This window comes from Cebidichthys violaceus, unplaced genomic scaffold (assembly GCF_023349555.1).
Source record: "Cebidichthys violaceus isolate CVI_PGR_0920_01 unplaced genomic scaffold, fCebVio1.0.p SCAF_2, whole genome shotgun sequence".
NCBI lineage: Eukaryota > Metazoa > Chordata > Actinopteri > Perciformes > Stichaeidae > Cebidichthys > Cebidichthys violaceus.
Genome location: NW_027176372.1, coordinates 21,084,904 through 21,103,761, shown reverse-complemented (window position 1 = coordinate 21,103,761; position 18,858 = coordinate 21,084,904). Strand labels below are relative to the sequence as shown.

Below are 18,858 nucleotides of genomic sequence, written 5' to 3'. Positions count from 1 at the left end.
TCCCTGAAGTAAAGCATCCGAATACTTCTTCCATCACCGTTATTGATCTGAGGCTGCAGAAGAAATACTTGTTTTGCCAAAGGGAACTCGCTCTATCTCTGTTTAGTTGGCGCACACTCGGTAGAGTCGCCCATAGGGGGTTTGCACAAAAAACGTCAACAAAAAGCACGTGTCGACTTCCCGCTTGCCGTACTTGGCTCCGCCATTGTTTGACAGCTTTCGTTGCTAACCAGAAGCTTTTCCTGGTTACCCACCCAACAAGAACAGCAGAAAAGAAACTTCCAAGTGTGTGGAATTTTTTTGATGGCGCCTCACAGCAAACACAGAGAAGAATGAATGAGGACGGACGGTACAGCCAGGTACTTTCATACTTCCTCTTAGTTTCGTTTCACTTCTGAGACGCTAACTTCCGAGTTAGCGTTAGCTTCTCTCGAGTTTACAATGAGGCACAATGAGGTAAAAGTTGACCGCATGTTTAGCGTTTTTACCACCTACAAAGTGGTTTGTTAGGTGTCATCTGAAGCGTTATGTAACCATGAATAGCATCTAACGAGCTGGCGTTTATCCGAGTACGTAACGTAAGTATTTGAGCGGCGTGCCAGAATAACGTGAGTATTTTATAGCGTGTAATGTCGTTTTAAGCATCTAACGTTAATACATCTCTTTCACATTTATACATGAATCAATCATACACCTGGTTTGTCTCTATATGGAGGTTTGTGCAGTCGAAATGTTTCTCTTACACGTCAAGAGGAGGCTAGAAGAAGATCAGGTGATAGTACTGTGATGGTCAAAAGTGTTTTATGTGAGCACCGAGCTGTATTTTACCGATGCAAAAAACAGACATTGTAGCTGAATTTGTGAGATTCAAATGTCTGAGATGCCTCCAGGAAAGGAGACCCAGCATTGTTATCTCTATTCTAGCCTGTGAGCAAACCTTTTGTTTGTAAAACCAACGCTGTACTGGTCGAACAGTTTAAAGCTGTATATGCGTGGCTGTAGTAATAAATACACAAACACACGTTTGTAAAAGGGCAACTTTGACCTGAGCAAAAGTATGGAGAGTGTAGTTGACATGTTGCTTGGTTGAGGTTTACTTAAGAAACCTCAAGTCATCTGGTCTGCAGGAATGAGTCCTGAAACCCGGAAGTGAGTTTGCATTGCTGCACTTCCGGTTCCGTTGTTTCAGAGTCAATGGGCTTTTTTGAATGGGTGTTGGTTAGATGAGCTGAAATAAGGTCTGTGGTTAAACACGCGCTTGTTTGGTTCTGCAACATAAAGTACGTCAGTATATAGCTTGTGAATTTTTTAAGCTTTGACTCTTAATGAAGTTGCTAACAAGTGGCTAAATGTGAAAATATGTGGCATTATTTCTGGGGAAATGACCCATGTTGTCTCTGCATGTAGGCAACATTTATTTCAGTTTTTATTTCAGTTTTCCTGGTCTTCTGCTTTCTTGGTTTGTTCTGTGCAGTAGGACCGTTCCCTGAGCACTGTTGTGCGAGTCATATGGAAATAGGAATCATCATTGTGGTACTTAATCTAAATGTTCCGACATGAGCCTTTGATAAGGGCATGAAAGTGGAGACCTCGCCTCTAAAAATATGGAGGATCATTACCGAAGACACCTCTGCAAATACATTAATTTCCAGAAAAGCTCTTGATGAGGTGCATTTCTTTGGAGAGATTTGAGGGATTACTGAGTCATTAATGGCAACCTAATGCCAGTGATATGTGGGGTGTCATACAGGTCTGAAGATCTAAGTCCAATAATGAGCTGAAGCATGTCTTCGCAGGTTTAATCCTAAATCTTGACTCCACATTTTGTGTAGAGAGAAGCGCTGCTGAGCAAAGGTTAATCCTCCTATTGATTAAAAAACGGAAGATGCCATTTGTTCATGCCCACTCCCGTCCCCGTTGTCAGAAATCAACCCAAATCTGGGCAGGAAAAAAAATGACGTTTTCTTTAAGCGTTTAAGAAAACCAGCTTATTCAAGGAGAAGGTAGTGCGTAGGCTTTGCTCTCTGCTGCAGAGCTGTGGACCAATATAAACTATTTCATTCGTAGTTTAATGTATTTCCTTTGATGCCGTTGACACTTACTGAGAGCAAGGAGGCGATGGATTCAATGACTGGGCAGCATAACAACTGCTTAACTATCTTATTTCTTAACCAGAATTCAATATGCAACCAAAACCATGTATGCATTCTTCATATACAGTTTAATCAAAGGACCATGTATGCATTCTTCATATACAGTTTAATCAAAGGACCATGTATGCATTCTTCATATACAGTTTAATCAAAGGACCATGTATGCATTCTTCATAGTTTAATCAAAGGACCATGCCTTTTGCTCCAATGTACTGAAATGATTAGTTGATGTTGATGAACCTACTTATCAATCAAGAGAAAATGAATCGCCAACAATTTTGACAATCAATTAAGTCCTTTTCCAAGCAAAATGTTTACTGTAGAGCTGCCTCCAACAGTTATTTTCCTTATTGATTGATCTGCCAGTTAATTTTTGCAATTAATTCAAATCTATGAAATTTTAAAGAATAGTAAATCTACGATTTCTCAGAAACCATAGTGATGTCTTCTATTTGATTTTGTCCAACTCAAAGTCCTAAACCTTAATCTATACAATTTGTTGTCATATATTACAAAGAAAAACAGTAAATCGTCACGTTTGAGATACTTGAAAAAAACATTTTACCTTGAAGAATGACTTTAAACTTAATGTTCTGTCGATCGACTCATCACTGCAGCTTTAATTAGCTGCCTGCATTTTTCTCAAATGTGAGGATTTGCTGGTTTCTCAGTTTTATACGTTATTACTGTCCGTAATCTGAACACGTTCGGTCTTGTAAAGAGCAAACCATAAAATGAGATTCTGTTACGTAGATTATCTTAGCTTGTTAGCTATCGTGTGTTAAATACAAAGCAAAGTAGCCACGGCGACCAAAACGATATTTAAGTCTGTGACATTTCGCCGTTGATTGTTGTCATTTCCACTACAGTTCAGATCTTCTTCTATTCTGTTTATCTGCTACATGTGAAGGATTAGGTTCAGTAGTTTCCGTGCCTCCTTCTACTTGGGCCTGATTTATTTAAGCAGCGTTGAGGACTGCAGCACCGAGATGTAATAGGGGTGTCAATATTCCTCATGTCAGCAGGTTGTGCTTCATTAATCTGTCTGATTGATCCAGCATCCATGTGGTTCCATGACCTTGCTTTGCACAAATAAGACTGCACCCATGCCAGTGTTACCTGATCTACTGCTCTGTTGATGGATTTGTGCTGGACTTGTTGGAAGGCTCAGGACAGAGACATATGGACACCACAGCTGTGAGTGCTCAGGGGATTCTAGCAGGAGGCCTATTGTTACGTGGGTGATGTCATTGGGCTTTGTTGCATTGTTTAAGTCTGATCAAGCTGGTGACGATGGAGACATCGGGGAAGAATTAGGAATATGATGAAGTACACTGTATGGACAACAATGGTAGCTAAAGCAGCTGATGTCCTTCAAACTGCTTCCACCGAGGCCACGCCCACACTACTACGCTTTCTTTTTTAAAGCGCATGACGTCAGCTACGTTTACGCTGAGCGTCCACACTACGCCGGAGTTTTAGAGCACCGAAAAACGGATACGTTTGAAAACTCCGGGGTTACCTCCTAGTGTGGACAGACATAGACGGAGAAGTTTGAAAACGATGACGTAGACACACACGTTCTCTACTTGATTGGTTCTTAGCAGTCACGACGTGTCCTTCCCTGATTTGTCCACGCCCCTTTTTTCCCAGAAGAACACAAACAACAACAGTCTTGATTACCGATCGACTGCCATTGGTTCATTTAACATGATTTAACATGGATAACTGATTACGGGCGTTTCTACTATCGGCTGTTGTGAAGTCATGGTTTGTGGCTTTGAGGAGGACGACGGACAAGAAACGGAGGACTTTCTTTTCCTTATTAATGCTTATTTTCTTCTGCTCAGCTATTGTGTCCACACCTAATATCCTGTAAAGGATCAAAAGCAGTAATTGCTCTCCAGACGTCAGGCACCGGCAGAGCTACGAGTGAGAGAACAGACATCAATGAAACGAGTGAGAGACGCGTGTTGACCAAATGTATTGACCCATAATCCACATTATGATTACTGTCATGACTATTTGATTACTTATTTAGGCTATAAGATATCATAAAATACTGAAATGTCCGTCACAGTTTCCTGAAGCCTTTTGGATTTCTGGTTTTATCTGCCAAACACTCCAAAACCTAAAAGATATTCAGTTTATTCTCACAGAAGACAAAGAAGAGTCTAAAATCCTCACGACTCAGTCATTCAGTCACTATCTCAATTTTGAAGTGCCGCTGCATCACTGATGCATTATATTGTTTTATTTATGGCTATACTCCAGGCTGAGGAGGGCTACTCTGAGTTTAGCTATCACAGAGGTACAGACGGATCAGTTTAGCCCTAAAAACTCACCCTAAACATCACATTCCCAACCTATTTTTAAACAACACATTTCTAATCTTACACTTACACCAAGCCGTATCCACATGAAACAATCTGTAATACACACAGCAGCACAGGTATTTTTACACTTACCATGTTTCTAAACTTTACCACATAATACAACCTACTCATGTAACCCACAGTGGCTTCCATAGTCACCCTTGTCAGATTCATATTTAATGATATTCAGACATGGTAAGTAGCATACACTTTAACAATAATTAACTTTAATGTCATCATAATTCATTATTAGTAAAGAAGCCTATTTATTCAATTTAAATTAGGAATATATTTGAATCTTTTTTTTTTTTTGTTAGAAAAGCTTTTCAACTTCCATTTCAGAGCTAATTCATTTGCCATAACATGCTATTGTGGTGAACTGCGGTAGCAATCATCGGCCCATTAAAAGTGCATTTGTGTGCGCTGCACTTCAGGTCTGTCCGTTCACTTGAATGTGGATGTTGGGTAAGGTGACCCCGGCTGCTTGAAACGGAACTAAGCTTCAATATAAAATGGCGCTAACCTCACATTTGAAGGGAAAAGCCTGCCCTGCATACCGATTCAGTTTAGCTTTTCACATTTCGAATGAAGCTAGCTCGCTCATGTCGTGATTCTGCTCCGTCAGAAGAGATCACCGGTGGTGACCGGTGCTTTGTGCCTCAGCAGGAGCTCAGAAATCAATCGTCTTATGTTCGTTTATTGATTCAAGAGCTGCTGCTTTTCACGATTAATTGACAATTCTGTGTTTTTGAATTGGAAAACACTTTATTTAATAGAATAATTGAGACGCTAAGATAAGAATCGGGCTGGATTAGGTTGACGTTGACCCGTGGATATTCATAAACATCACCAGTCGCTATCTTATTAATACCGTGATGGACACATTTATGTTTATGCATTTAAAATAACCCTTCCTCTGCACACAAGGAGAAATATGTTGTCTCCTTCTGCGATCTTAATTCAGTTTATTAACATGCATTACAATAACCGCAGGCCCACTCTGCACCACATCGTCAATATTTCTTATTGCTTGAAGTTGCTGTGAGTGGTGGGCAGTCCCTCTGCTGACAGAGCCCACATAGAACGTGTGTGTGTGTGTGTGTGTGTGTGTGTGTGTGTGTGTGTGTGGTGTTCTTCATCATCAGTGTGCAATGTTATGTTAATGAGTAGCTGGAAGCTTGTTATGGAATATTAATGAGGTAATGGGTTACATGTACACAGACAAGGGTTATGATTTCAAAAAAACTTCTGCTGTAAAGCCTGAAATGTGTTTTTACAGCACATGTCAGTCATGAACTAGACGTCTCAAGAGTGCTGCTATTGTTAAAAAAAAAAAAAAAAAAACTACAGTTGAACTTCAATATTTTGCTCATGCTGTCAAAACGTCCTGCTGCAGCAGCGCACAGACACGACACCGACGACGGGAGGAAACCGTTAACGGAGCGCTGTGATACAGGTGATATGTATTTAATATAGAGCTATTACAAGGTATACGACAAAGTATCAAGGCATTTTTGAACTGCACGGAAAATTATGTTGTTTTGATAAGAATAAAAGCTTGTAATAAAGCTTTTATTCTTTTATGTCACATTAAGGGGACGTATGGTAAAAATATAAGTTTACTAAAAAATGGCAACCACATTTTCAGTTAGTGCAACCAAAACATGATGCTTTGCATTTAAAAAAGTAAATGATGGCCCCTCGCATCATCATTTTAATAAGATGTGATTTACAATTCATTCTTTAGTTGATTGGCAAAAAAGCTGTTTGAATAACCGATTAATGCTTTGAGTCATTTTTCAAGCAAAAAAAAAAGGACAAATATCCTCAATTTCCAACGTCTCGCTTGTGAGAATTTGCTGCATTTCTTTGTTTCATGATAAACTAAATCATGATCTCCTTATTTAAGCACAGCGACTCCATCAGGACGGAGGCATTGCTGCGCTGTGTTTTTACTCATCGCATGAAACCAGCAGCAGTGAACACAGTCCCCGCGTTGAGTCAATGAGGCTGAAGTGTTCGCAGGATGAAACGACAACACGTCAGCAGAGCCAGCGCGCTCTCTCGCCGTCACGTCCACGACGTTAGCTTGTTCATGTTAGAGTGATGCTTTCCTGCTTCAGTGTGTCTTTGCTCTGATTTTAAGACCTTATTGTGTCATTACCGTCTGTTGTGTAAGTGCACCCGGCGCTATTCTGACTTCATCCACTAAATGCGCCCGACCAGACTCTACCGCCCGAGGCCGTCGCGCTAAACTTAGCTCGGCTGGACGGCGCCATGTTGAGAATGCTCCCCGTGTTCTCCGCCAAATTGTTTTTGTCCCACTTTCGGGTGAGGAAAGGTGACATTTCTCCTGATGAGATGTTCTATTGACCCTCGGGGGGAATTGAGGAGCTGGATAAGTAGAGGCAGGCGGTGGGAGGGTGCCGTCTGAGCCAATCAATAAGCCTGTGTGTGTGTGTGTGTGTGTGTGTGTGTGTGTGTGTGTGTGTGTGTGTGTGTGTATTCTGAGTCTGCATACAGTACCCGTCCAACACAAAACAACAAAGTGAACTGAATAGAATAGTGCAAAGAGTTGAGAGAGATGAAAATATGTTTCTCTTGCAAATCTATAAGAGTGATTTGCTTTGAACAGAGAGCTCTAAACTGACCTGAGATATAGACAATAGTGTTTATTGTATTTAATGATATTCAAGAGGCGCTTAATGTTCAGTATCGGGTTAACGGCGAGTTCAGCCGGATGTTTATATTTCCCGTCGTTTGAAAGGCTCAGGTGACAGAAGAAGTCTGTTGTTTACCTACAATGTGTTGCTAATATGCAAACAATTTGAAACCCGCCTGGGTTCTCAGGATCGGGTTGACTTCTCAGGGGAAACTATTTTCCTTTTTTAAATAACACAATATACCGGTAAAGGACTGATAAAAAGGTAGAATATGATTTTCCCTTTGTACCGTAATGAAAGGAAATGTCAGCCAGGGAGAGTTAATTGAATGTTTGTTTGTTTTTTTGGCACATCACTCTTAAGTGTTCTCGCTGTCAGGGTATTTCTTACTCGCGCCGCAGGGGTCGGGGACGAGGGCGAAGTCAATGCGCAGATGAAGACGTTTAGTTGGCATAGTGACTTAATTACAGTCACCTCCCTGGTAGAGGTCTCGTCTACCTTCTGTTATATACTTCACTCAAATGGCTGTTAAAAATAAAAATCCATTTCTTAAGTTTAAACATCCCCTACCTCTCCGGGTTTAAAAATACTCCGGCTTTAAATGACAGTATGGGAGCAGACGCTGTGCGCTTCCCAGGAGGCCTGAAAAAAAAAAAATAGAGCAGTGGACTCAAAGTACAGCATGGGAATATCTGTAGGTGTGTAACGTAGAAGATGAATGGACAGTGTACTGTGTGACCTTGCAGTATAAACATAAGTGCATTGGTTCAGAGCCCAGCGCTTGATAACCGGTTCTGTTTATTCCGTAACACTTGCTTTACAGCCTGTTTGGTCCTCAGGCTGGACTGCATTGCTGTTTTGTTTTTTTTAAATTGGTCCAACCTCCTCCCTGCAGCATCCTCTCTCGCTCCCCCGTGGTCAGTCACCTAGGCGACGTGGCTTTCAGCTTTCGCGGGGTTAATCTCCTCGTCAGATCTCGGTGGACGTCGGTGGCGGAGTCTCCAAAAAAACCAAAAACGGTGTGAAGACGATTCATTTCATACCCCGGTAAATGTGGAAGTTGCGGTGACATGTGACGAGTAGAGGAGGGGGGAGAGAAGACACTCGCACAAATTCTCAAATCCTTTGTTTTGCTCTTTATCATCTGATCGGTCTGAGGACGACCCCGGCCAGGTTACTTCCCCCCCCCCCAAAAAAATGCCACGTTTCTCACAAAGATGAAAGCCGCACTTTTAATCAGGCCGGTGCTGCTGATGGAGGGTATAATTTCCAGGGTGATTGAACCAAAATCTCCAGTTCTAGTGATGAGCTGCGAGGACTTTGATTATAGCAGAAAGTGGTCACAACATCCTTCGCCTACTTTACCCTCCATGTCCCGTGAATGACATCTACATATTTCAAGCGATTTGGGGGACCGGAATCGGAAGCGCCGGTGAGCCCTCGCGTCCCGAGTTCGTTCGGATTTGATTAGTCGCCGTCTGTCTGTCTCGCTCCTCTGGTTTCATCCGGATGGGGCTTTTATTTGTCGGATTATCGAAGGGGCTACATACGAAGCAAACCTTTTTTTATTTACCCGTGTTACATCCAGAAAAAACACATAAATAAAAATCCTTTTGCAGGCTTGCATCCAGAAATATGTCACACACTGAATTGGTTTATGTGATTCCTCTCAAGCCTCAGAAACACTAAAGCTTTGAATGACTGTACAACTGAAACACCATCTCACCCCGGTACATCTTGTAGAGATAGGCTTAGTACTGACACTTTGACTTTTTGATGAAAGATGGCGGCTGATTAGCTGCCAAGACGTTTGAAATGACTCCGACCCTAAAGCCGGGACACGACTCTGAAGCAGCCAGACGTCTGTCTAATGTGTGGAAGGATTTCAGGAGCGCTGCAGTCAGAGATGAGTCGATCTTTAGAAGGGAATTGTTCTCCAGCAGGTAGCTCAGTGGAAGCTTTACTTATGAATATGTTTATTTTCCTAGGGACTGAAATTGAAAGATAACTAGATTTCTATGAATATATTTTAATGCTTTATTGCAATGTTTCTTTCATCATCTTCCAGACAATGCATTTCCTTGAATAGTACGAGTTATTAACTCGTATAATGTTGAAACCTCATAATACACACAGAAGGATCCGCTGAGATAATGTAAGTTATATCATTCTGACACAAAAGCAAGAACTGCTACCTAAAAAAAAAACATGATTTTATAGAGGAGGGGATTCATTTTCCATTTCACATACAACAAAATCATATTTAAGGTAAGCAGAGCAGCGCAATACGCCCCGCACTGACATCAGGGCAGGGCAAGCGCATACCGTTCCTCCTTCTGTTCCCTTTCACAATAAAAGCCCTAGAAATATACGCTGCATAACAGCTGAACAGGGGGGAACTAAATTCACTTTACCTATGAGGTAACTACTCACATATCTCCTTTAATTGTAGGACAGCGATGACGTGTCCAAAAGTGTTTTTTCATTTTGCTGATTAGCTCACTCTTTTTTAGTTTTTTCTTTTTTTTGGTGGGGGGGTGGTATTTTATTTTGGTAAATTCTTGCCTGCCTCAACTATATTCTCAGTCCTCTCTCATTCACCAGGGAGTCACACGCAGACGCTTTGTTGCGCTCGTTTGGCATTTGATACCGACGCGCAAGTCAGCCTTTAGCATCTGTATACAAGTAGAGACAGAGTAAATCCATCACTGTCATTATTACATGATCAGAGAACGTTCTCCGGGAGTGTGAGGACATAGTGTGAAGACCAAAAAAAAGTCAACATTGTGTGTGTGTGTGTGTGTGTGTGTGTGTGTGTGTGTGTGTGTGTGTGTGTGTGTGTGTGTGTGTGTGTGTGTGTGTGTGTGTGTGTGGAGTGGAGGCGAGGCAGATGGGTCAAACAAACAGGACTTTCGACCAGAGACCGGAGTTGGAGGCCGGTGTTCTAGTCCTGTAGTGTTGTTGAGTTATTTGAAATAACTGCGTCAGTGTGTGATGAGTAGGGATGAGAACATGTTGAGACGCCATCAGACCTTGTCTCTGTCCCACAGTAGCAGTCTGCTGCTGATGTACCGGTCCTCTCTGTACTCTGAAGAGTTACGTCCCTGAATGATGTCGGGGAGATGCTGTTAAAGATGTATTAAATTGCATTGAATCGCTGCGTCGATATGCAGTATGTATGTTTTATATAATCTATGTTCATGCACGTGTCAGTCGCTCGTGTCAATCGTCAAAGTGGTTGGATGTCACTGTGTCTGTCATGGAATACAGACAGTTGCTCAGCAATGTTGTCTGTGAGGACTGTGAGGAGTCTTCGCTCCGTTAAAGAAGGAACATCCTTTGCCAAATTTGAGAAATTCAGAGGGAATTATATAATAATGAGGCGTATTAATATCTGTGCCTGAATTGCTGAGGGAACCCATGTGTGTGTGTGTGTGTGTGTGTGTGTGTGTGTGTGTGTGTGTGTGTGTGTGTGTGTGTGTGTGTGTGTGTGTGTGTGTGTGTGTGTGTGTGTGTGTGTGTGTGTGTGTGTGTGCGCGCGCGCGCTTCTTTCTGGCTCATCGACTGATGAAGATGAATATGATGCAAAATCCACCATGACTTTAAGACTGTGACGGTGGCCTCGGTTTACCCGGGAGGCGACTGACAGCCGTCGCAGTGAGAACGAGGAGCGACACAAGCAATTAAAGGGCCGGACTCAGCCCGGCCTCACCTCCTGATCAATGCCCTCCTATTTAGAGCCGGCAGGCTAGAGACCAGACTAATAAAGACGGCACCGACCGCAGCTCCCGGGCCGGACTGCCAATTCTTTTAACACTGCCATCGATTCTCATTACTGTGAATGGTTTCTTTGCAAGCGTGAGCCGGACGTTGAGGAGGGTGTGGATAGGCACGGGGGGGGGGCGGGCTAGTCAGAGATTCGGCTCGGGACTAGAGTCATCATACTGTGACCCCCCCCCGGACGGTGGAATGACTCGGCACCTCTTAAAACATCACGGGAAGCAGGGAAATGTAAAATCACAGAGTGAATCTCGCAATAATCTTCGTTAGACTCCTGAACTCTGAATTTCTGCCAACACATCGATTTTTTGTTTTGTTCCGCGGCTGAAATGGGTCGCTAGAGTCGCCGCTGATTGGTTCAGCAGCTCACCTGAGTGAGTCGGGCTAAATGGAACGAAGTGAAACCGAACGGCGATCCGGTCTGATTATCGGGGAGACGTCTTTATCAGCCGAGAGCGAGACAATAAACGCCACACCGGCACACCTATTCATGCCCTCATTGTGCCGTTTGTACATTCTGAGCACGCCCCTATAATCCACATCTGAAGAAGCAGCTTTTACACAACATCACATCAACTCCAGCCTTCACTCTTTGGGGATCTAACCTAATCTAATGGGGCAACAAGGAGGGAAATGCATTGTTTTTAATCCGCTGAAAACCCCCCAAAACCCCCCTAACCCTGCTGGGTCTACAGCAGCTTGTGATGCTTCTGCTGCAGTAAATAGCCCTTCCTATTTTAGTGGCCTACAGAGCTTTAGATTCACTCTGTGGCTCTAATTAGTGAGCGGCCTGGATTGTAATGTGTCTTCTGGGTAATATGATTCCTATTTTGCTTATTTGCAAATCATTTTTACACACTAGTCCGCCTCTGAGTTTTTTTTTTTTTATTCCTCGCTCAAATGTTCTGGGATTAAAGCGGCATCGTCATCATCTCAGCATTAGAGACCTTCACGCCGACAATGAAACAATGTGACACTGCAAGCCAAGGGGTTGTGTGAGTGTGAGCGGGTTTCTTTCTTCTTTTTTTTTTGCCACAGGGTGCAAGTAAAGAAGATGAAATACAGAAGAACGAGCCCAGGATGACGGTTTAAAATGCAAAGACAGTGGCTCATGTCCTTGTACTCCTCTGAGCCTTTTTTTTTTGATTTGTACAGCTCTGGAAAGTTAATCACAGAAGTAATAATTCTCTCCTCCACGCATTGGTAGGCAGCGAATTAGTGCAACGCTACGAGATCCACGCCGCAAGGTATTCTTCTTTCCTATGCGAGCTCCCACGTATTTGATTGGAAAGCACAGTGTGTTTTGTTTAATGACCCGACATTGTGCTGTGGGGAACAAAAAAAAAAAAAAAGGGGGCCCAGAACCGATTGTTTTGCCCGATTCCCTCTGCGATAGGCCGCCCCCCCCCCCCCCCCCGTCGAGCCTCGATGAAATGAGCGAGCTGCAGCTTTAGCAGCAGCGCTGTCGTCGGTGTGGAAGCTGCCTCAAGGCTGCGCTTTAGCGTGCAAAACTGAAATGTGCCGTATCAAAAAAAAAAAAGACTTAACGGTGAGTGCTAAAGCTGACTGAGAGCTGTGACGTTTTTTTTTTTTTTTTTTGTGTGTTTTGTTGTGCAGGACCAAAGATGAAGCCAAACTACTGCAACGTCCTCTGTGCCAGAGCGCAGTGGGCCGGCGCTTCAGACAATCTGTTGTATGACGTCGGCAACGAAGGTACGATCTCCACGGCCTCCAGTGATCCACCGCTGCCTTTATGTCGTGTGTGTTTTTAGGTTTTATCCGCGTGATTCTGAGGCGATGCTTTTCGTCATTTTTATTGCTCAGATTCGCTCAATTTTCACAATTCGCCAATTAACAATCGTGCTCTTTCAGTGTTTCTTTCTAATCTTACCTCTAATTTTGACTATTTCCGATGATTCTTTTCCAAATTGAACACAACTCTGAAGCACAGTGTTAATCAGATTCATAACTTCAGCAGGAAACCTGTTGTAGAAGAACAAAAAAAATAAATAAAAATAATCCTGCGTGGGTTGAATTAGGAGTTCAAATTATTTCCGTCCTTTCAGTTTATCTTGAGTGTCATTCTGCTGTGAACGTTGTTGTTGTTGCTTTGCTTTTCCGGTTATTCTTCAAAGGTAGCGCTGTAGCGCTGCACCTGCTGCACCTGCTGCACCGACACCAACGTCTGTCGCGTAGTTATGATTGGATGTCTGTTGTGTTTCGTCAAAGATTTGAAGCGATGGAAGTGGAAATGTCCTCGGCTACAGAGCAGAACAAAGGGGGTGAAGCGGTGCTTTTAAAGTGAGTTGTTTGCAGGATATCTGCTGCTCTTCGCTGTCCCAGGTTGCTGCGCAGCTCTCAGGCTATTAAACACTGGAGTCTGCCTTCAGATTCAGCTGCAGATTAACAGCAGCGGTATCTCCTCTAATTACCTGTTGCCTAAGAACTACTAACTACCGGAGACTGCATGTCCAATAGCTTTCCCCAGCTCTATGTTTGGGCAACGTGCTCAAATTAGAGCCCTGCTCATTCTGAATACACTGCAGTGTTTTAATTTAGGAATTAAAGGCATATCCCCATCACGTCTCTTAAAATGATCACCCATTTAAAAAGAGCCGCATGGTTAGGATTGCCGAACAACAATCTACATCTAAATGACCATTTCCAATTAAGGTGTAATTGAACGGGCGATACTGCTTCATTGTGTCGTCCTATTTACAGTTTTCAGATACAGCACAGCTTTCCCCCCCAAAAACAGCTGAGTCGTCGCGGGTCGCGTTCCAGTCGCGGTACATGCAGTGGAGTCCGTGTGGATTGTATTTGCATGTGGACTGTGTAGACCGGTGTTTCACAAACTTATTTAAAGTGACAAAACATCACGAACCGATTCACAACAAGGCAACACATCGGTGCGTATCGTGTCATTTCCACATCGCCTTCAGCGGGTAAAACAAGTCATTTCAATGAGATGTACGTTCCATAGATGACGGCTTTGTTTTATGCGTGTGTTATTGAAAACACACGCATGTTAAATCATTTAAATAGCCTGTTAACTCCGCCTACAACTATCTCATCAGTCAAACAAACAGATTGTACCCCAGCCTTTCAAACTAGATTCAGAGTCGGCTACAGTTATCAGAACAATTCCAACTTTCAGGTTCTGCTATAGATAATCTCCTGCGACCCACCTGTGGGTCCTGACCCAGTCTTTTGGCGTGACGGGTGTAGACTCCGCTACAGTTTAGATGTGGACCACATGACATGTGGACGAGGTGTCAGATTTCAAGATTTTTCTGGATCTCCTGCTTGTTTTTTCTGCATTTAGCTTTTAAAACTTCAAATGCCTCATCTCCAGCTAAAGATCAAAAAGATCAAAAAAAACAACAACCCCATGTTGTCAGCGTTGCCCTGTTAAACGCCTGTCATCAACTGCTCCACACTAACAGCCGAGCTCATCTGCAGAGGAGCCCGAGTCAACAGTGCTCCAAGCTTCCCGTCTGAAGCAGGACTCAGTGATACGAGCCGTTACACTCATATTCACAATCGTGCAGAGTGGAGCTTGAGCAGCATTAAGCACTAAAAATGAAGAGCGACCATCGGTACCGAGCCGTAATGTGAACGGTGTCTTAGTGTCCTAATTATATTACGTGTGTTTGTAGCGACATAGATTTGCTCTTCTGCATAAACCACAGCTAACAATACCGGACAAGCCTCCCGATTGTTCTCATTCTATGTCTGTACCCAGAGTGAAGAATGGATCAAAGGGCAGAATAAGCTCCGGTTCCTCTCGGTCCGTTGGTCAGTCGATGCTTTTTCTAAGTCCAGATGGACAAAAAGGTTCTTCAGCTTTTCAGCCACGCGGCGCGATTACCTCCAGTGTCGCTCGCTCTGTCTTTACCAGCGCTTGAAAGGGATTTATGTCGCCATATGGAAGGAAATTGGGATCCTGAACTCCCAATATTAGCCGGTCGCTGATTACGTCCTCGTTCTAATTTTACACGCGCGAGTCTTCCGTGTTATACTCGGTAGACAGCGTAGTGTCCTAGTTTAACACCCAACCAGGAAGCAAATGGGTCAAAGCTCCCTGTTTTTAAAAAAAGCAAACTGGTCACAGAAGAACGTCGGCCGCTGCAGCTGTTGGAGAAAAAGGAAAACAACTTCCTCGGATTTGAGCAACGCCTTCCTTTTTCTGTCGCTGCTGTAGTTGAGAGGTTTGTGTCACAGAAAGAATCCTTTTGTCACTGCGAGATGTTTTAGATTTTTTTTCTGGTCATCCCGTCTCTGAGAACACCCACTAGAGCCGGCTGTTAGATGTGATAAGAGCTTTTCTTTCTCGTCTCTTTCTTTTAACTCATTCTCAAAATACTGATGTGCTGTTTTGTCTTTGATTTTTTTGCTGCAGAGCAGAATTGCTCGACTTGGCAACGTGACCACACGCACGCACACACACACACACACACACACACTCACACACACACACGTGCAGTACACACTACCAGAGATACTTATTAAAAGAATGTTCATCAACCTCTTCTTTGTTATGACTAAAGAACAGCTGTTTGACGTGTCGGAGCCGCCCGGGTTCTACCGTCTGTGTGAAACGGAGAGGATGTTTCCCCGTTATTCGGTTACAAGTGCAGACATTTTACAGACCAGGACGACTCGCTGTCAGTTTCTCATTCAACATTCGGATGGAGCCATTTTCTGTCAAGTGTTAGTGCATTTCGCTACTGCTGTTTTCCATCTCCTGTCTGTATTGCGAGGGTTTAAACTTGAATGCTCTACTGTGAGAGGGTGCGTTAAGGGTTTGGAGAGGAAGTAATGGCGGAGGCCCCACTGCTCTGTGCTCGTTCTCGATCAATCTGTGCTGAAATAACGGCTCCTTTTTGAATTTGAAATACAGATGTACCTTTTTTTTATTAAAATGGTTATTCTTTATTTGGAAGAATCAAAGATGCAGAATCGTGATTATCCTCAGGCAGACAGTTACTCAAGTGTAGTTTTGAGAGACACCTAAGAAAGAATTGCAGCAACTACAGTTGCCACTGATGCACAGACAGAGGAAGAGCATTTCTTTTCTTTTTTTTTTCTTTTTTTTTGGATTGTGGTTCATATTGTTAACCTCTTGCTCCAAACCGACCCGCCATTCACAGCAGCAGCAGGCTAATATTAGCACTCACCTTTGCCCCATGTGTCAGTCTGTCTGGCTCTGTCTTTTTCACCGACTCTCTTGCGAGACACACACACACACACACACACACACACACACACACACAGTCGGTAAATTAGCTCCACTTAGCTCCACCTGTTTCCCAGGCTCGGTACTATTCTCTCGTTCACATCTCTGCCTACAGAAGAGCAGAGCAGATGTGATTGCCAGAGGACTATAAGCCTAACTTATGTGACAGTTGCTTAAAAACAACATGTGCAGTCTCCATTTAACACACACACTTAATAAATACCGGTCGTCAGGCTTCGGCTCTTTAACCTATTGTCTCCTTCCCTCGTCGTTGGAGCCTCTCCGCTTGTCTCCGTTTTGTATTTTGGATGTATTAGAAACTGCACAATCTGACAAGCAAGTGGGCAAAGTCATGCAGTCTTAAAAAGTAGGAGAGTCACCACTCGGTTCAGTGAACACTTCATGAGAATCTCTAACGTCTTTTTTTTTTATTTATTTATTTTTTTCTCTCTACTATTTTCCACAGAAACAGTTTTGTGACGGTGGAAGCTAATTACGATAACTTCCACTCATCTCTGCCTCCAGCCTTTTGTGTTTTGAAAAAAAGAAGGCTGGAGATCTAGTAGGCTGTCGAAGCGCCTACACACACACACACACACACACACACACACACACACACACACACACACACACACACACACACACACACACACGCGCACTCCAGCTCTCTTGTTTCACAATGCACAGACTGGACCCGTGATTTTAGTTGTTTTACTCAGGATTTTTTCTTTTTTTGGTCTCATCAAGGACGAGTTTGTGGAGCCGCTTCCTCGATGGCGAATGAGCAAGAGATGTGAGAGCAGGCTAAAGAAAACCTTCAGTCAAAGAGAGTCCAGACGAGAGGAAACCCGCTTTTCTGATAGAACTTTTACTACTTTGTATTGAACGTTTTTAAAAGGGGAAAAATAAATCGACCTACCGGCTCCTCCAAATTACATCCTTCCCTCTCACAAGCCTGACGTGTGTGTGTGGATGCGTTTCGTTGAGCATGTGATTTATATACTCGGCTGTGATTGGACAGTTACTTTCTCCCATTGCCACTGTACCGGGCGCCATTTTCAAGTCCGGGCGCCTCGTTGAGATTCAACCACATTGAGTGGGGAAAGCAGTTCACCGCCATTTACCCCCCACATGTGTTTCAGGAGCTAACAGCTGTGCTAGCTTCCCAAAGGAATCGAAAGGAGCGCTATGACGCCGCTGAGTAACTAGAAAGTAGAAATCACCGAGGCGCAAAGAAGCAGCCTCACAGCGTCTCGATGGTATCAAGCTCCAGAGACTCCAGATCCTTCCTACAGTACATACACAATACAACACTGATGGTTCCTTTCCTCACTCATCACAATATCACAGTGAGCCGACGTTTAAAGTGACATTGCAGAGTTAATGACGTTTAGATCTTTGTACAAATCCAGGTTGCAACATAAGCTGTCGCAACGGTTACACCGACTGTGATAATAGGTCTGATATGTAATGTCTGAGTGATTCAAATTCTTTACTTCTATTGGATCTGTTGAACACGGTGACACATTAATTTAACTTGGTGACATGTTCATTACTGTGTGAAACGCTCTCTGAAATGAAATATTGGTGCCACCAAATTAAGCGCCCATGCCACTAATGGGAAAATGTCAGCCGCAGCAGGAGCAAAAAAAAAAGATCTCTTTGGGGGTTTTTGAATTTAAACAAGTCGTTGCCTGGTTTAATTGCAGTGTGGTTTACTGTGAAATTGTGCGATTGCTACCTTTTTTTGAATTTAAAGTTTGCAGAGCAGATGTTACACAACGCACATTTCACCTCATGTCACACATTTACTCACAAGCTACGCTTCCGCTTGTTACTTTTGTGGATTTCGCTTGATTTTGGAAAGTTGCTTCTTGCGTTGTTTTTTTTTTTTTTTGTGATGTCTTGACACCAACTTTGACAGCATGACTGATCAAACTCTGATCAAACTGAGGTGTAATCAAAGGCTTCATCGCATGTAGTGTGTGTGTGTGTGTGTGTATATATATAGACCACGTCGTTACTGTCGGCTCGGAAGAATGAGTTTGTTTTCTTCTTGTGTCAAAGTGTTCATCATGAAATACGTCTCTCAAGTGTCATATTCCATCTGATGATATCCGTATTCCAAATTCAGAGCGTGTCTGTGATCGAGAGATTGCCTCCACACGGCTCTCAACATGGCGGAGAGCGGCTTCGCGCTCGACTCGGGATGCCGTCGCTCCGCTTCCTTTGCTGCTTTACTGATGCTCTGAATTTCTTTTCTTTTTTTGCTGTGTATTCACTTTATAAAGCATCGCATGGAGGAGTTTCCTGGTGGCAGAGGAAGACTCTGTCATTAGTTCACTCTTTTGGGGGAAAACCTTACAGGGAAAGAGAAGGCAGTGGCTCTTTTTTTTTTTCTTCTTCACCATGGGGGTGTCGCGCAGCGCTGCTCTACCCTGGCTCTCTGGTTCTCTGTGTAAATGATTGTCTGGGTATAAATAGGCCGACAGTCTGGCAGGGCCAGGTGGTCTAATCTGCCGGTTCAGTGTCCCCGCTCTCCGCCTGCCTGTTTGTCCCCGCGTTAACATTGGCCTCAGTGTTCCCAGATGGGCTGCTCGTTGTATATTGATGAAAAGGTGGCCTCACAGATACATTTTGTTATCTTT

The 18,858-nt window shown here is 43.4% G+C and overlaps 1 protein-coding gene across 4 annotated transcripts in view; it reads left to right on the top strand.

Moving 5' to 3' along the window:
• Positions 1-211: 211 nt before the first annotated feature.
• enox2 (ecto-NOX disulfide-thiol exchanger 2) overlaps positions 212-18,858 on the top strand; it is a 144,723-nt gene continuing 126,076 nt past the window's right edge. For 2 of the 4 annotated variants that reach the window (XM_068715143.1, XM_068715141.1), the window contains exons 1-2: positions 212-359; positions 12,589-12,684. In XM_068715143.1, the coding sequence (XP_068571244.1) occupies positions 12,597-12,684 (88 nt within the window). In that variant the 5' untranslated portion in view covers positions 212-359; positions 12,589-12,596. Of the gene's footprint in view, positions 360-12,121; positions 12,219-12,588; positions 12,685-18,858 lie in introns of those variants that run through there. The other 2 variants (XM_068715142.1, XM_068715145.1) reach the window with 2 other exon arrangements.